The sequence below is a fragment of the Phasianus colchicus genome, chromosome 2 (assembly GCF_987193195.1).
Source record: "Phasianus colchicus chromosome 2, bPhaCol1.hap1.1, whole genome shotgun sequence".
NCBI classification, from domain to species: Eukaryota; Metazoa; Chordata; class Aves; order Galliformes; family Phasianidae; genus Phasianus; species Phasianus colchicus.
In genome coordinates, this window is record NC_143437.1 from 95658074 (window position 1) to 95676401 (window position 18328).

Here is an 18328-nt window from a genome sequence, read left to right on the forward strand (position 1 = left end):
ATTCACTTACATATTTATATTGTAATTGCACATGTTCACAGGCAGTTGAGAATCATAATCTATCCATGGCATGTGTTCACACCACATCCTCAATTCATGCTTGAGCTATAGATGCTGTCACACCTCAGTCCTTGCTCCACTACAGAACTCAAGGTAGCAGAGAGACTTTGAAGGGTAACCTATGAATAGTTTACTTTCTCCACTTTAAAATTTATGTAGTTAAATCTCATCTCATCTTCATCAAAAAGGTTTGTAAGGAAGATATGGGGATCTACAGGCCTGTCAGCCTGACCTCAGAGCTAGGTAAGATTATGGAACAGATCATCTTGAGGGAGATCACACAGAATGTGCAGGACAACCAGAGAATCAGGCCTAGCCAGCATAGGTTCACAACAGGCAGGTCCCAGAGCTCCTGATCCCCATGATGTCCTTCTATGACCGAGTGACCCATCTGGTCAATGATGGAAATGCTATCAATGTAGTCCACCCAGACTTCAGCAAAGCCTTTCACACCATCTTCCACAGTATTCTCTTAGAGAAACTGGAAGCCTGTGGGTTGGAAAGGTACACTCTCAGCTGGATAAAAAACTGTCTGGAGGGCTGGGCCCACAGAGTGGTAGTGAATGGAATTAAATCCAGCTGGCAACCGATCATGAGTGGTGCTCCCCAGGAGTTGGTGCTGGGGCCCGTCCTGTTCAGTATCTTCCTTGATGACCTGGATGAAGGGATTGAGTGCATCCTCAGTAAGTCTGCAGATGACACCAAGCTGGGAAGAAGTGTGGATCTGCCTGGGGATAGGAAGGCCCTACAGAGGGATCTGGACTGGCTGGATTGCTGGGTTGAGGCCAATGGGATGAAGTCCAACAAGATCCTGCACTTTGGCCACAAAAACCCAAGACAATGCTGCAAGCTTGGGGCAGAGACTTGGGGGTATTGGTCGACACTCAGCTGAACATGTGCCAGCAGAGTGCCCAGATTGCCAAAAAGGTCTATAGAGCATTCTGGCTTGAATCACAAATAGTGTTGTCAGTAGGAGCAGAGAAGTGATAGACCTCTCGTACTCTGCTCAGGTGAGGCCACACCTCAAGTACTGTGTTCAGTTTTGGGCCCTCACAACAACAAAGACATCAAGGTCCTGGCATACAGCTTGAGAAGGGCAACAAAGCTGTGAGGGGTCTGGAACACAGGTCTCATGGGGTGCAGCTAAGAGACCTGGGATTGTCTGGAGGAGGTTCAGGGGAGACCTTACAGCTCTCGACAGTTACCTGAAAGGAGGTTGTGGCGAGGTAAGGCTCAGCCTCTTCTCGCATGTAATTAGCAGCAGAACAAGAGGGAATGGCCTCAATTTGTGCCAGGGGAGGTTCAGATTGGCTGTTAGGAAAAGTTTATTCTCCAAGAGAGGCCAGGGGCTAGAACAGGCTGCTCAGGGAGGTGGTGGAGTTACCATCCCTGGAAGTCTTCAAGAAACATTTAGATATTGTACTAAGGAACGCGCCGTAGTGGGGAAACATTAGTGGTAGTGGACAGTTGAACCAGATGATCTTGGATCTTGGTGATTCTATGATCTCCATACATTACTCTCAGTAACATGGAAAAGAAAGCCTAAGACCTTGTACTGAGTAAGACAAATCTGTTAACTCCTAGATATCTGTAGGATAGCACAACTCTTACTCAATGTTGATTCAAAACTTTTTGCCTCTGCTTACAGCAGAGAAGAACTTGACAAATTTGGCGAAGACTCACAGAGACTGTTGGAGTTTTGATGAAGCATGCCATTGTGAGCCTGTTCCATCTTAGCCATCTCATATGTCATTACACTGTTCAGCAGACTTTGTAAATAGTTTTGGTCAGCTATTAACATAGTCCTGAGTCGACCATGAAAAGGTCAATTTCATCTTGACTTCTTGGTCATGGAAGACTGGCTTAGGTATGTGAGGCTATGTGAAAATCCAACATGAAAGGAGAATCACTCGGGAGAGAGAGAGAAGCTATCAGGACTTCGTGGATGCTTTAACCCAAAATGTTTAAGTGGAGGTGAAAGCCATAAGGGTGTGGATTTCACCTAGTCTTTTTAACAACGTTACAAACCTGAAAAGAAACATGATCATGAATGGCAATGTAAACGCCATTTGCAAGCATTTCAAACAATTTCAAACCCAGAGAACCTTTGAGAATACTGAATAAACACTGAATTTGTGCACCAATAAGACTTTGTGAAATGAGCGAGGAACAAACCACTGGATGATCGTACTTCTTTAGCTCCAACAAACAATCCAAAACCAGAAGCTCTGTGTGAGAGAGAACTGACAAGGCTTTGTAGATAACTCTCTCATAGCGCTGTGTTCTTAAGAACCTCTGTTATAACACATGAAAATCAATATTGCAATGCTGACAAACACGCAGCATTGAGGTTTAAGAAAGGATGCTTGGCCTAGAACAGGTAAAAAAAATTTTCTGATCTCTAATGAAAAAGACACAGTGTTGTGATTTCCAGATGAAAAATAATAACAACGTGTGATGTGTGATCAGTTTCTGGCCATAGACTCAGAAAGGTACAAAACAGGAACTAAGGATGTGTACACCTCAGGAACAGAAAGCTCTGCTTTTTGTATTCAAGACAAAAGATACGTACTGAAATAAGTCAGTATATATATACATAAGAATCTAGACAGAGAAGTTAGAATTCTTTTCCCAGTTATGATTTCAGTCATTCACCACATATCAAGAAAGGAACAAGCAGGTGAATATTGTACTCAATGCATAAAAAGCAAAGACTTTTGGACTGTGAGGAGCAGACCCTGTGCCGCACTATTCGTTGCAATCATACATCACTTTGGTGTTATGAACTGCCACTTGAACATGCCATCACTGAATGTGGGCCCAACGCTTTTTTCAGATATGTAAGTTTTGAGATATGCATTAAGAAGAGTTTCCTGCCCCTCAGACATTAGTTTCCGTTTGAGCATTTCACTGAGAAGTGACATACTGTGATCTGGAATGAAAATAAGCAGGAAAATCTCTCTCTTGCATAAAGTGTCAGGGTCTGGAGTGTCACTATCACTGAGATGTTTCGACTTCTAAAAGTATGCCATGGGACTATATTGTTCACAACTAGACAGGAAAACAGGTATAAGTAACAAACTAAAAAAAGAGTTGTTTTTCCAGGTACTGCAGAAAGACTGGGAAGGACTTCATCACAGTAGAAGGATGAGTATCCAGCTAATTCATCCAACTTCTCACAGCCTGAAATGAATCCTGAGAAAACACAAAAAAAACCTGTCAGACTTCATCTTCCCTGCAGTTGAACTCCAGATTCTACTCAGGTACAAGTGTTTCAGGTGATTTTTTTCTTTTTCTTTTTTTTTTTTTTTTTGGTGCATGTCTACTGGCTCTTAAGTAGTTTGAAGAAGCCTAAAGCAGTTTATAGGATCTGAACAAACTGGTCTTAGAATGTGTTTTCAGAAGACAGTCATCCAGGCAAAGGAATCATGGTCCATCTTAGATAAGCTATTCTCACTGCTGGGTCTTCACTAACAGACTAGTAGACAAAACAAAAAACTAACCTGCATTCTTCCAGAAAGTCCAAATACTTTCAAAGACGAGAATAAAATATAGTTTCCTTTCATATATTGGAAAAAACAAAATGGGATTAACTTTTCTGAATTCTTACTACAAATGTCTTCCCTTGCAAAGTTACGATGAACCATTGTTGTATTTCTTGCTTGGTAGTAAAGTGTTTGTATTGTCATGTAGAAAAGAGACTTCTTCTGGTCCCAGCATTGAATAGAACCTACCTAAATAAATCACTGTATAGAGAGCTTTCAAAGGTGAAAACAGTGAGAAAGAAAAAAGGGGAAAAAAAAAAAGGTAATTATTCAATACTGTAGCCAAGGACTACAAAATTAAGGACTCTAGTTTGTATTAGCATATAAAAAGATCTGGTGAAGCTGAGCTACTCCGTCATCAAACAGAAGAGAGGCAGAAGGTAGCACAGATGGTGAAGACAGAGGAAATTATTCATGACTCCTCACCACACCTTGAATGAAGCTACTGAAAAGATGATGTTGAAAATTAAGACCAGAAGACGTTTAGAAAAAAAAACAAGTCTCTAAATCCTTTATATTCCAAAGTTGTAAATATCTAAGGTTAAATGGGTTACAGTTTAAGGATTTGTCTTATACAGAAAAACAAAACATCAACATTTCCCTTCATCTCTGAGAGTAAAAGTATCTGAAAACCAAATGTTGATTCCTGAGTGGGCAAGATAAAGGGAAGGAATAAAAATCTACTTCAGATTTAAAAAACAAACGAACAAAAACCAACAACAAAAAAAACCTCAACAAACAGCCCCCAGCTTCCCTGCAGAACAGCATTTGCTGAAACAGGAGAAGTCACACTGTACAACAGTCCCAAGGTTACAATGAAAATCTTGGAAAGTTTCTTTAGTCCAAAATGCCAAACAAGTCAGAAGTTTGAAGTTACACACTACACCTTTTGCCAAAGAGGATCACAAGCTACAAGGTTTACAAAGAGGAAACTTCAAGAGGGTGGAAAACAAAAATGCTGAGTGGCAGTAGGCTTAACAGTGATGTTTGGGTCAGATGTCAGGACTTCTTATTGGTTTAAATCAACATGAAGCAAAGGGGACTTTTGATACCAGTAGAAGTGCTATGTGACTGTCAAATGGAAGCTCAGTACTAGACTGTACCAGAAAATACATGTATCTGTATTCTGCTACGTCTTGATTTTTCTGGTTTCCAAAATGAGGCAAGTATAATGTTGCTGCCTTTCAAAGCCATGACAAATACAGAAGGATTACAAGATACTGGGATATGTAAGCTGATTCAAGAGTCTACACTGCCTTTAGCTAAGGGAAAGCTATCACATTATTCCAGAAAAAATACTAATACTTTTTTTTTTAAAAAAAAAACATTTATTCTCTGCTGATTGCTTCCCTATAGTTTAATTAGCGAGGAAAGGCAGTAAAGCATCACAGAATTTCCATTAATTTTACTGTTCCCCACAGTCAATATTTTATGCCTGCGTTTTTATTTCTAGGTTCCAGGGACATATACAAAACCATTCATTCTCTTTCTTTTGTTTTCTATCATGTGAAAACTGGGACCCAAATAAAATCTTATAACGGACTGTTATTATTCCCCTCTACCTGTCTCATAAACAACAAACACACTCAAGTAACGACACAGAGAAACTCCTGTTGGTTTCTTTACAATTCTGAAACTGAGTGACTCGGCTTCTGTAAGAAATAATGATAGGTGGTATCAGTATTCAGAACGACTGGAAACATTAAAACTCTGTACACTGTGCCACATAATGGTAAAAGTTTTTTAAAAAAAACAACAAACACTTGAAGTATGCTAATTGCTAACATCTCATCTTTGAGAGAAATACACGCTCAAATGTAATTAGTTTCTTAAGTACCTTCTCTCAACTTCTCATCTTTTTTTCCACCCTCCAAAAGACCATGTTCTTCTAAAATATTACACGTTTTTTCTCCCACTTCTGAATAAGATCACCCTAAAATATCATAAACTAAGAAAAGGAAAACAACCAACAGCCTCTCTTTTACAACCAGTATCACTGCTGTAACCAAGCATACATAGGGTGAGGGGGGAGAACACCTTTCAATGCTTCTTAAAGCCAGTGATGTTATGACTATAAGTCTTATAAATGAACTACAGTCTCTTGAGACCGAGAAAACATGGCTGAAAAAGCTGTACTTCTGAGCCTTTCTAGAAGAGTTGGCAAACATTTTCTAAAGCAACAAAATACAACTAAGTGCATCACAGAAGTCAGACCTTAAAATAGAAGTTAGACTCAAATTTCTATACTTTCTATCATTACTTCTATGTTTTTACACAAAAAACCTGAATCATTATAGTGCCAGAAATGTCACTAAGCTGTAACAAATAAACACCTCTTCAAGAAGATTTCATGTGAAGATTTAAATAAAGGTAAAGATAAGTTACCTAAGCATAGTATCAAAGAAATAAAACAAGATGCACACAACAGCAATAAATAAATGCATAAATAGCAGTTTTCCATCAGATTTAAAGTGCTTTTTTTGAGTTCTATAACCAACTTCCGTTTGTTAATCATATGGCAAAACATACTGGATACTAAGTTAGCTTACGTTATAGATACCTTTAATGAAACTGTTAACTGCATGTAAAATATCGAAAACCATCTTAAAACTGATGGGTAGGTTTCCACACGCCAGTTAATATTCTGGAAATCCTCGCTCTGTTAGAATTTGTTTGAAAATATTTATTACTTACCTTTATATTAAAATTTCAAATTAACTTTTTCACACACCCAATCTGTCAGAACATGTCAAGCTCATGAAATTCTTCCATATTCTCACAAAGGAAGCTGCTAAGTACCACTATCTCCACTGTCTTTAATAAATAAGGGCCTTTTTATCAGTATAATCTCAAAAACAAGAAAACATAATGCTTAAAGCTAACAGAAAACAGTACATTTTTTTCTGCTTAACAAAATTTGAAACTTGCTTCAACTTCTCTCCACCAAAGCTATCATTTGGCACAGAAAACACCAACCTACTAGCAGTAATCTTTATTTAAGACAACTAATTAGTTAACATTGTATTCCTGATATCACATCAGCATGTTACAGCTTTTGCATGTCCAATGTAATTAACATGTTATATTTCTCTTAAATGTCTGAAAATTCATGACTAGATATTAATATTTCTGTTTTTACCACAACTGTGACTTTCAATTGAGAAACCTCAAATATCCAGGCATTATTTTACTTGGCAGCTTGTTGGTAATGTATTTATAAACCCAAACAAACCTGTCATAGCTGGTAAAGGCAACACGCTGGACTAGGAAAAAAAAATGCTATTAGGATCCTCTGCCTGTAGCTTTCATAGCTGTACAAAGAAATTCACATACACTTACCATTATGTTCAGAAAGCTTCCCATAAGAGTTGTAAAGATAAAAAAAAAAAAAAAAAAACACTAAAGGCTTCAAGAATTCCATGGACAGATGTGAACACCTGAAGCCCAGACCATGAGAAGCCTCAAGTTTTCATCCTAAGAACCCTATGCTAAGAGCTTCCCTGGATTGATTTCTGAAGATTATTGAAAGAAAAAAAATAAGACCAAAAAAAAAAAAAACAAAAAACAGCAGTGTTTGAAAACTTCAAAAAACTAAGAACTGAAAACCTGCAAAAAACACCAAGTACGTACTCTGCTGCTTCGACAAAAATCACACAGGGTGATCACTCAGGCTGACCAGGTCAGGCCCCACATGGGAATCTTTTTCCGGAGTCCCTATGAATTTCAGCAATCATTATTTTGTAGCAAGTTTTTAAAGCAGAAAGTAAGAATTTCCTCCTCCCCCTTCCCTGTGAACTGCATCCTTGTAAAAAGCTGGTGAGTAGCTATAAAAGTTACATAAACCCCACCTGTTTGTTTACTTGCATCCAATTTTTCCCTTTAAAATGACTTATTTTCATTCTACCATACAAACCTAATAAGGCATCGGAACAAGAGGCCAAGTGTAACTCTTCACTTAGGATAAAGTTCTTGTAGTAGTCATTCATCCAAAACTAGAATGGATACATACTCTATCATTACAAGAGTTCTGGCAAGCGGTGAGAACTAGAAATAAGCTTGAAGTTGTGTTTTTATTCATTTATATCCATTCTCCATGGAATTCTTGGGCTCCATCATCTCCCCAAGTCCCACAGCTAGCACTTAATATTTCAACACTAGAAATTGTTTATGGTCCCTTAATTCCAATAATTGTGCAACAAACTAAGCAACTAGTAACCATAGGAACTGTGGAACAGAAATAACAAATTTCAGCAACGAAACTGCAGTTTATTTTTAATTCTTGCAAATGCTATTCTTTCATAACCTACATGTAACAAATTAATTAAACCTAAACAGTAATGTACTTCTTACTACTATGCTGTAGTTCAAGAATTCCATTTCTGTCTTCTGTCTCTCTTTTCCTCTCTCCCTACTCTTCTGTTTGCTTATACCTGTATAGAAAAAAAAATTGCAGATACTTCAAAGGAGAACAATTAACTCTGTTAATTCATTTTTAAGTCAGAAGATTCTAAGTATCAATCATACTTAGCATCCTATTAGCAAAAGGCTCTTGTAGTATACTGCCCTTGAATCATCTACAAAGCATTTACATTCTGCTAATTCTAGGATCTCTAAGGAAGCTATTAGACAATAACTTCATGAACAGATTTAATTATATAAAACGCAGATATAATGCAGTTAAAGCAGGTAAGAGGCAGGACTGAACCACCGTCCACCCAATGCTGGGCAAGGCTCACACAGACTAAAAATCACTTTCACAGACCAATTTAATTCATAATACTGATAACTGCATAGTCTTCTACTGGAATTTCCTATTACTTGACTCTTTATTGTGACATCATCTGAGATACCTGAAGAACAAACATTAAGCCCAGTGTAATCTTGCACAGATATTATGCTCCAAACAATTGCTTTTTAGTGGTGGTAAGCCATCGCACTGATATATAAATATAATTTGGAAACACTGAAGAGTTTTCACTCAATTGCCTGTTTCTTCCCAATTTTGGTATTTTATGAAGACTTAGAAAACTTTTAGGGATAGAAAAATTTCAAAACCGTATGAAATATACAGATTACTCTACTTGGATTATTTGAGACAAAACGACTTGAGAGAATTGTTATTTTTCATCAATACTGTGAATATCTTTAAATAAAGAAGATTATTTTCCCCTACTGCAGAATAATTTTTGTATGTACCTTCTGAGAAAAGCTGGAGGAATACACTTGGAGATGGCAGTAGGACAGAAGCAGAGCTACACAGAACTACCCACAGACATCACAAGCAGCATGATGCCGAACAGTAAGAAGTGGCCACCTCTCCATAATGGACTCTTTCAGAAATGTCTTTCATATTTCAAACGTATCTTTATATTTGATGCTTATTTAGTGTTGTATTAATAACAATACTGCACCCTTTAACTAAATCTGTGATGTATTTTAATAGAAACAACATGCTCATACCATTTTTAAGAAGTGAAGAAAGAAAATGCCACAGTAAATAGAAGTTTGGACACAATTTCAGGAGGACAATTTATTTTTTTATTTTCTTTGAACTACCAGAGTCTAGTTTGAACAATTCTTCCCTTGTAATCATGCAGATTTCACTGGACCGGTACAGGTATTTACTACAATAACAAGCGGATACTTGGATGACATCAAAACTTTCAAATACTGTACTTCAGAAATAAAGAAGCTGCCACACAGTTGTGACTAAATTCCAGGAAGTACATATTACTTTAAAAATGGCAAACAGTACTTATTTTTCTTTCTAGAACCAAACGATAAACACTGTACCAAGGAAATATCATGCACAGCAACAGATACTCCTTATGTTCAGATATCACGTTCACACTTTATCCCTTGCAATATTTTAACATAGCTTAGGTGTTTGCATCTACTTAGACCAGTAACTATAAAATTACGTACCTATAATAAATAACTGATTCACTAATTCAATGGTAAGGCATTATCTTATAAATAACTGCCAATTCCAACGACACATCAAGACAACGCTCCTTACAAGCCTTATCACCATCCTACCCACAATTCACAAAGCCAACTGCAATTACTGAACACATAGCCAATGAAAGTGTACACACAGCCAAAGAGGTACTTTAACACTCAAAATTTCGACATACAAATGTTGCACACCTTATTCCACTAGTTAATGTAAAGTTTGATACAGATATCACAGGCTGTGAGATTCCATCTTCTGGCAACTCATGTTAAACGGCAAAGATGCATGGTCTTAATATTAATTTTAAGTATATAAGATTTAAATGGAATGTTCTGGAGGGATAAGTGTTACACAACCCAACAGAAAAATAAAATCACATTTTAATGATTAAATTGTATGTACTTCTGCAACGTATGCCTCTGACCAAACATTTGCACAGCATCTTAAGGAATTGTTTTTCCATACTGACAAGCATTAGTTTAATTTGTAGGGAAGGTCTGAAATAATTTGTCCTAAAGATTACTTCTTCTTCTTCAAGAAAATGAATGAAAATAATTTTCTAAATTTTTTAAGTATGGTACTGAAAACTTAACTACGCAGCTTAACGTAACCACACACTGACAACGAATTCCAAGCAAGCTACAACATGTGGGCATTCTCTGTTTGAACCTCATTTCTTTAAAGGATACTCTCTCTCTCTTCTCCAAAACCAGCCCCATCTGAGGCAGTGACAGTGTGGAGCTCTGATGAATCCTTTGAAAGCCGCGTGTAACTTGAACGCTGGCTCCGCTTGTGAGCAACACTTTTCAGGTTCTCATTCTGAACGGCAGTTGAGTTGGAACCTGCACTAGGGTTCAGAATAATCTGAGATGGATCTCTCATACCTTGTATTTCTTCAAAATTTTGATTAGCTCGATTGTTTGGAGCACTGTTATTATTTAGGGTCACTGTACTAGGGGTTCTATTTAAATTATAGACTTTCTGGCAGGCTGGCCAGTTTTCTTCTGGGCTACTTGCTATCAGGCTGCTTTCTGATGGGCTCTTCTTATCTTCTGAGCAAATCGACATGCGAACCACAGCTGGATCTTGAAGGCCACTAAGGCTGTGTGGAATTCCTCTCTTTCCACTATTACTGTCATCTTCAAGCTCAATGAGATTTGCCTTTTCAAGCTGTGAATCATCTGTTCCTTCATTATGGAGAGAATGATTGGGAGAACTTTCATTAGATCTTACACCAGAGTCAGAAGAATCTTTTTTATCCAAAAGCGCATCTGTCAAGTACTCCTTGGCTTTGATGAAGGTTCTAATAGGTTCAGATCCATGTTCTGGAGACTTGGGTTGTTTGTCTACTTTCCCATCTGTTTTCTTATCTTTACCTTCCTTAAGAAGAGGAGTGTTATCTGACTCTTCAGTTCCTGACTCATCTTCATCGCTTGGAAGCTTCTGATACCGGAGAGTAACTCCCTTAAGCTTTAAATCTGCAGCCTGGAAAATACTTGTTCTTTCTGATGACTTCTTTCCCAGTAAAAGCTTGGAACCAGACTGATCAGATTTTTCATCTTCTTCAGTAATAGGATCCAAAGGAGATGCATCATTAGTAGAAACACCTGAAGTACTATAATCAATAACATCATTCCTCTTCAGCAGGAAGGACTTTCTTCCATCATCTTGTTTTTGCTCACCATCTTTTACTTTCTCTTGCTCTGCACTGGAATGCAAGGACCCCCCCGATGTACTCTGACCCATATAGAAAGCACTTGAACTGTGAGGGGAAGACCTTCCACTTACAGTAGTGGAACTGGCACCTCCTTCTAACTGTGACATCTGAGCAATATATTCTCTATATGCATCTCTATATTCTGCTTGTACCTTGTCAGTAAGCTTTGAAATTTCAATACTCGAATCTTGAGAGTTAAGACTTGAAAGGCTTGGTGTTCTGCGAGTCTGTGACTGGAAAAAAAGAAAGAAGAGAGAGAGATAACAGTTACATAAACTATTTGTCTTTTACTGGCTGCTCTAAGTGAAGTAACTGAAAGCATACCTCAAAGCATAACTCAAAACATCAAGCACATGCTTAAATTATTTTTTTTGTTTTGAATAGTCATGTCACTGACATTGTCAGTGCTCTAAAATTTGCTTAGTACAATCATTTATAGAACTGAAATTAACTGAATTGCTCTAGTAGTCTTACTTCTTGACCCATCCATATCCAAGAATATAAAAAGCCCTAGACTACACCAGTACGCATGTAGAATACATCTGGCTATTAAATACCTGCCAACTTAAGTTACTGTGGCGTGGAGGAGCTTCATCAAGACCAATTGTGTTGAGCTCTTCAAAGCTGAAGTTAAGTGTGTAGGGAGCTTGACCAGAAAGACCTGTAAGCTCGGTGTGAGGCAGCTCAGTGCTATGCCCAGGACGACGAGCAAGTTCACTATGAGAAATCGCAGTGGTGACATGCTCAGCTGCTCCTCGAGGATCTTCCTGAACAGCCTGATTTTCTGAATTTCTCATTTCAAGTATCTTAACACACAGGGAAAAAAAAAGAGAGAGAGACACTGCAATGTTAATTACATAGTCAAAAAAACCTGAAAATTGATAAAGAACAATTCCATTACATATAGGAATGTGTAACTCAGCTGTAAAAGTGTAGTTGCCTATGGTTGTGATAATGGAAAAGTACGAAGAAAGATCAGTTTACAGAGCTAGTACATCTACTGTCTTTACAGCAAATCACATTTTAATATTAAGAAGTTTTCTTGTATTTACAAAATTACTTTTTGCAGGCCCTTACATGAACTTATATGACACAAAACAATAAATTCTTGTAAAACAAAGTGATAAATATAAATCTAAAAGCAAAGACAAGCATTCAGTTTTACAGCTTTAGTCAACCTAAGTCTAACAATAAAAATTGTCTTGTAATTCCTTGCGTTTTGAAGACTTTAGCAGTTCAGTGACACACCTAATTTTCAGAAAGAAAAAAGGTAGATCACCAATAGCTCTCACTAAACCACGTCCCTCAACACAACGTCCAAACGTTGCTTGAACACCTCCAGGGCTGGTGACTCCACCACCTCCCTGGGCAGTCCATTCCACTGCCTGACCACTCTTTCAGAGAAGTAGTATTTCCTAACGTCCAGCCTCAATCTTCCCTGGTGCAGCTTGAAGCCATAGCTTGAAGCCACTGAACTCACAGCGCAAGAAGGGAAATTAGGTATCTATAAATGCTTAACAGCACAACATGAGAATGTTGCATTGAATAAAAGTATGTGTCAATTAAATTATTGTCCCTTTAACTCATTGAATTGATCTTTAATTTAAGTTTCATTTAAAACTGTTCTCCTGCAATTGTATGCCATGCATGAGCCAAATTTAAAAAGTGAAAAGGAAACCCATCCATGAAAAGTAGATCTTACATGAGGGGAAAATCTTCGAACTTCACAATCATCTAAGACACAAACCCATAAGCAACTAGCTCTTGGTTTTGTATACTCAAGATGATGAAATAACAAAATAATAAAAGCATACATGCTTTATGATGATAAATGTAAGATAAGCTGTTATCAGGATAGCAGTGTGTACAAAAAAGATTAATAATAGCAGAGACTAATTTATGATGTCCTGGAATTCTGAAGAAGTCTTACCATGCTCCTGAACAGGTGCCAGTCACCAAAATTCATATTCATTTCTTTTTTCAGTTCATCAATGTTGCACTGAGCCAAGACACGGCCATTTATATTTGCCTAGAAAAGTGAAACGAAATAATGTAAATTACTGACACAAGACCTGTGGTTTAAAAGTGACAGACAAGAAAGGTAAAACTAGACATACTGTCAACGGTTTACAAAGCCATGACACATACTGATGGGGGCTACCGGTGAAACTTCCCAACACCACTCCTAAGTCCAATCCTACGTAATAAAAGCATTTTTTTTTAAAGAAGAAGAATATTTATTGATGATTCTTCTCCATCAGCAATCATCTATAATTCATGAAATAATGAAAATATTTTAATAATACTGAGCCATGAACAGAAAAAATGTACAGTGGCTTTGTTCTGAATCAAATAGGCACGGAATGTGGTAGCAGAGAGATGAAACTGTATTCTCATCACTCACAATAAAAGAGAGATGCCAATTTTTCAGGTAAAAGAAAAAGCTGCTACCTGGATTTAGAACCCATTTACAATACTATTTATCTAAATATGACAATTTAAAAATCATTTTTTATTGTTTCTTTTCTCAAAATAACCAGTTACCATCAGTAAGTACGTTTTTGTGCTCTTTTTCTTGATTGTTTTTAAGAGAGCCTTTTCTCTGAGAAATACATGCTTGCCTTAAAAACGTTCTTCAAACTTAGCATGTATAGAAATTAAGATGTTCTGATACTCCACGTGTTACGGTAAACACCTCCAAAAGCGTCAACTAAATATTTTCTCTTCCATGCCAGTGTCCATGGTTAGGTATTAAACACACTAATTAAATTCAGCTGATACCTTTCTTATAATTGCAGAGTACTGAGGCAGCATACTCTGATCCAGACCATCTATCTGCTTGAGCTTCTCACATACAGCTTCCACACTCATTGTGCTCAGGGAGACATGTGAAACTCCTGTTGGTCCTGCACCTGCTCCTCCTCCCTGCAAGAAGCAAGAAGGTGCACATAAAAGATCTGTTCAACAACTCAGTACACCCAGAATTTCACAATATGCACTGCAACAAGCCAAAGAAAATTAATAAATGAGAATAAGAATGCACAGGCATTTGTAACTGATATCAGAATATCGATATCCTGAGAAACATTTATTTTAGTATTTATGAGAAAAAAAACCACAGCATCTTCAGTCCTGCCAATGTGAAAAATAACTCTCTTAAGTCACGTTATTTAAGAAAAACAACATAAAAACTAGGACTATAAAGTGTTAAGTTCAAATGCATCTTTTTTCCAAGTTTCCCAGTGATTTTAGCAGTTAATTCAGTTCTTGTTGGTTATTTATTTATTTTCTCAAGTATCCCAGACACAACTTAAGATTTTCCTGTCTGAAAAGATTATTGGCTTAGCATAAGACAAAGATGATTGGAAATGCAGCTCCTCAGTTACTTGGATTCACTGGGTACTTATATCAGTACCTCTCCATTTTTCCACAAGATCAGTCAGGGAGCTATATACAGTCGTCATAGCACAGAAATACAGGGCAGTACTACTGCTGCCCTCCAGGATACTGTAAGGATGTTTCATGTATCTGGAGCTTTGGCAAGATTTTGGTAGAAGTTATTCATATCTCAGATCCCTAACACCCAAGTTGCCCTGATAACGTTGCCAGTTTCTGGGCATTTCCAAGAAAGTGTGGAAAAACAAAACAAATGCATTTGTACACAAACTAACGTGTTCTTCCTGGATGGGAGCCTGCCCTGGGTAGGACAAAGTGCAAAGCTCTGAACAGTTCAGTTGTTCCAAATTCAAAATAGCAAAATCAGAAACAGTTCTATCAGCCATGTTCTATCAGCCATGAAATATTTGTATAAACTCCCCAGGAAGGGAGGTTGTACCTTCACTTTTTCTGAATATAAAAGTTTTTGTTTCAGTTTTGGCGGAAGTTTCAGCTTCCAAAATAAAAATACCAAAATAAAGCTCATTTTGGGAGGATGCAAAAGAGCTTCCAAAGCTTCAGAGCTTATCATCACATGCATAACTCTGAGATGTAAAAGTACATTTTAAATTTCCAAAATTCAATTAATGAAATAGGGCAATATTTCTCAATCAATTATATATATATATAAATTATATATATATATATACATAATTTTTCTCTAGTTCCTACATATACGTGTATATATATATATATATATATATATATATATACATATACATACACACACATATATAGGGACTAGAAAAAGCCTAAATTATATATATACACACACAACTATATATGTATGTATACATATATATATGTATGTCTATGTAATATGCATGTATATTACATTTATTTAATCTCACAGAAGAACTGACAGTAAGTTAATATATTCAAAGATAATTACCTATAAAACTCAAGATTATATTTAATGATGCTAACCATACCCAAATTGTCAATAAGAATATTTGAGAAGAATTGAAAAATTTGTTCAGCTGTAAGGCAGCAAACCCTAAATTTATTCTCATTGACCTTAACCTCAGTTATCTCAAACTCATTGTTACTGGAGATATCCTAATCTGGTGAGGTAGGCAACTGTGGAGGAATTACAGGTTGAGATTCAAAGTCAGATGCTTCTGAATAGCCTGGGTAGGCAAGTTTCCAAGCACCTGACTTTGAATCTCAATCTGCAATTCCTCCACAGTTCTCAGCCAAATATGTTTGAAATGGCCTTAGAACAATCAATCCATCAACTTCGCTCAAAAACACTAAAGGAGGTGGTGGGGACCCTAAGCCTTGTGGTTTGCTCGTATGGCTGAAAATAGGGCTGAAGCTTGAGTTCATTTCTTTTGAACATTTGTATATCAATATTTGATGACAACTGCATGTTAAAGAAAAAAGATATTCCCACTTGCTGCGTAAGCAGCTTACCGAAATTACCGTATAAAATTAAGCATAACACCTTCACTATGACAAAGGGCAGGCACCTAACATAGTGACTTGGTATTCCATCCAAGGACAAGACAGGCTCTGCAATGCCTTCCTAATCAGGTGCCTACAATGCCAACTAGTTAACATATCAGGCACCTAACGAGGAGCGAATTCAGATCTCAATCTAGCCTGATTTTTAGCACAGCTAAAATCCTCATCAAGATAAGGACATAAGCCAACCACCAAACTATTTCCATTTTTCCTGAAGAGTTTTGTCTAATATTTTCCCATAAACAAACTATTTGCTATTGGTACAAGTTATATTACATCAATAAGCAAAAGGCAGTCAGTGAATTAACTCAAATTAAAGCTTTCTTTCCAAAAAGCAGTTAGGTCAATTAAAACAAAAGAAACAGTTACAGCCAAAATCACAAGGTGGTACCACACAGTGAATGATCCCCAAGCAATGTGTGCAAGCAATTGCCTTTGTTCTCTCAATCCATTAAATACAGTATCTATCAGTATTCACAAATAAATGCAGTTTTTAAGACACTTCTAATTTAACAATTTTCCTTCAGATCAAAATATTTTGTTAACAATCATGAACAAGTCATACTTTCTGCAAGCATGAAGAGTTAGTTTAGGAAGTTCCTTCTGTGTATAAAAAAATACAGCAAAGCAATCTAATATTTAGACTATTTTTGTTGAAGTGTGAACTGTTTGAAATAGATGCACATTAATCCAAAACATTCTTTATAAAAAGCACTCTCTGAAGAATAAGTAATGCAATAGCTCTAAGGATATTGCCATCATGTAAGTGAATTAAAACTGTACTTAAACTGACATTTTTCAGCCTTAGTGGTTTCGTTAAAGATGCTTAAAGAACATTAGTCTGAAAAGTACTTGCCATGCAAAAGCTAAAAGCAGCTTGTCAAAACAAACCTCAGGGCTAGTAATGAGCATTAGTTTACAGACAGCCCAGCATGAAGCGCCAGCATGATAGCTTCTGAAATGACTCTAAAAAGTGAATGATAATTCACAGAAAGTGGCTGTACCTGTCTTGGTCTGCTTAACCCAGACTTACACAGCTTTCAGGAAAGGACAAAACAGAACAAGAAGAAACAACAGCTTAAAGTGACATCAAAAAGATTGTATATAGAGATGACATGCTCTTGAGTAAACAAAGGAAACAACATTAAGACAGAAAAGTTCTGTACTGGGATATTTTCATAAGGTGCTGAAACTTTTAAGATATACTTTCACAATACACAGTTAGTATATGTTACGTGAATACCATCTGCTAAGAAAACACTGCTCTGATTTGTACTTGTAAAATTGCACGACACTTTGCTTGCCCTGAAGTTCTACATTACATTACTAATGGAAAATTTAGCTTTAAACACATTTTCCTGCCATTTCAAAATCACATTACATCAGCCCTGTACTCAAATAATTGTGAAGCCTTGTATCTAAGCACGTGATTTTTTCAATTTTTTTTTTTTTTTTTTTTAAACACCACTCAGAACTGAAACAGTACTCTTAAGAACAAACAACAGGATTAACAAGTAAATGTTTGAAGTGCAACAATGCCACATAAAAGCACCTGGAAAATACATAAAAAGAAAACTCCTATGCCACACACCTACATTTATGCTCAAACTGTAGAAGAGCATTTCCAGTTTCTTAGAGAGTATCCTATATTTATTCTGAAGTACATGGGATTACAGGATGGTTGGTTTGGAAGGGACATCACAGCTCACCCATCCCAATCACTTTCCAAGCTTCCACTTGGACACAGACCCACTGACCACAACCCTCTGACTGTGACTTTCCAACTAATTCCTTACCCAATGAATAAGCACACCTTTCAAATCAATTTTTCTCCAAATTAGAGATAAGAATGTTGTGTGGGACCATACCAAAGTCTTGCAAAAGTCCAAGCAGATGACATCAGTTATCCTTCCTTTGTCCATCAATGCTATCAGTCCATTAAAGAATGCCACCAGACTGTCAGGCACAATTTACCCTTAGTGAAGCTCTGCTGGCTATCTCAGATCACCTTCATATATCACAAGTGCTTTAACATAGCTTACAGGAGAATCTGATTCGTGGTCTTCCCAGGCACAGTCATGAGGCTCACTGGCTTGTAGCTCCCCAGGTGCTCCTTTCTGCCCTTCTTAAAAACAGGCGTGATGTTTC

General features: G+C 37.1%; 1 protein-coding gene and 1 pseudogene across 6 annotated transcripts in view; both read right to left on the bottom strand.

Moving 5' to 3' along the window:
- Positions 1–226: 226 nt before the first annotated feature.
- Positions 227–1792, bottom strand: LOC149919200 (uncharacterized; annotated as a pseudogene).
- A 7215-nt stretch (positions 1793–9007) lies between these two features.
- Positions 9008–18328, bottom strand: part of KIDINS220 (kinase D interacting substrate 220) — a 61620-nt gene continuing 52299 nt past the window's right edge. For 2 of the 6 annotated variants that reach the window (XM_090136352.1, XM_090136353.1), the window contains 5 exons: positions 17185–17217; positions 14060–14203; positions 13209–13307; positions 11836–12084; positions 9008–11511 (listed from right to left, as the gene is read on the bottom strand). In XM_090136352.1, coding sequence (XP_089992478.1) covers positions 10240–11511; positions 11836–12084; positions 13209–13307; positions 14060–14203; positions 17185–17217 — 1797 coding nt within the window. In that variant the 3' untranslated portion in view covers positions 9008–10239. The remainder of the gene's footprint in view (positions 11512–11835; positions 12085–13208; positions 13308–14059; positions 14204–17184; positions 17218–18328) is intronic. The other 4 variants (XM_031611206.2, XM_031611203.2, XM_090136351.1 and 1 more) reach the window with 3 other exon arrangements.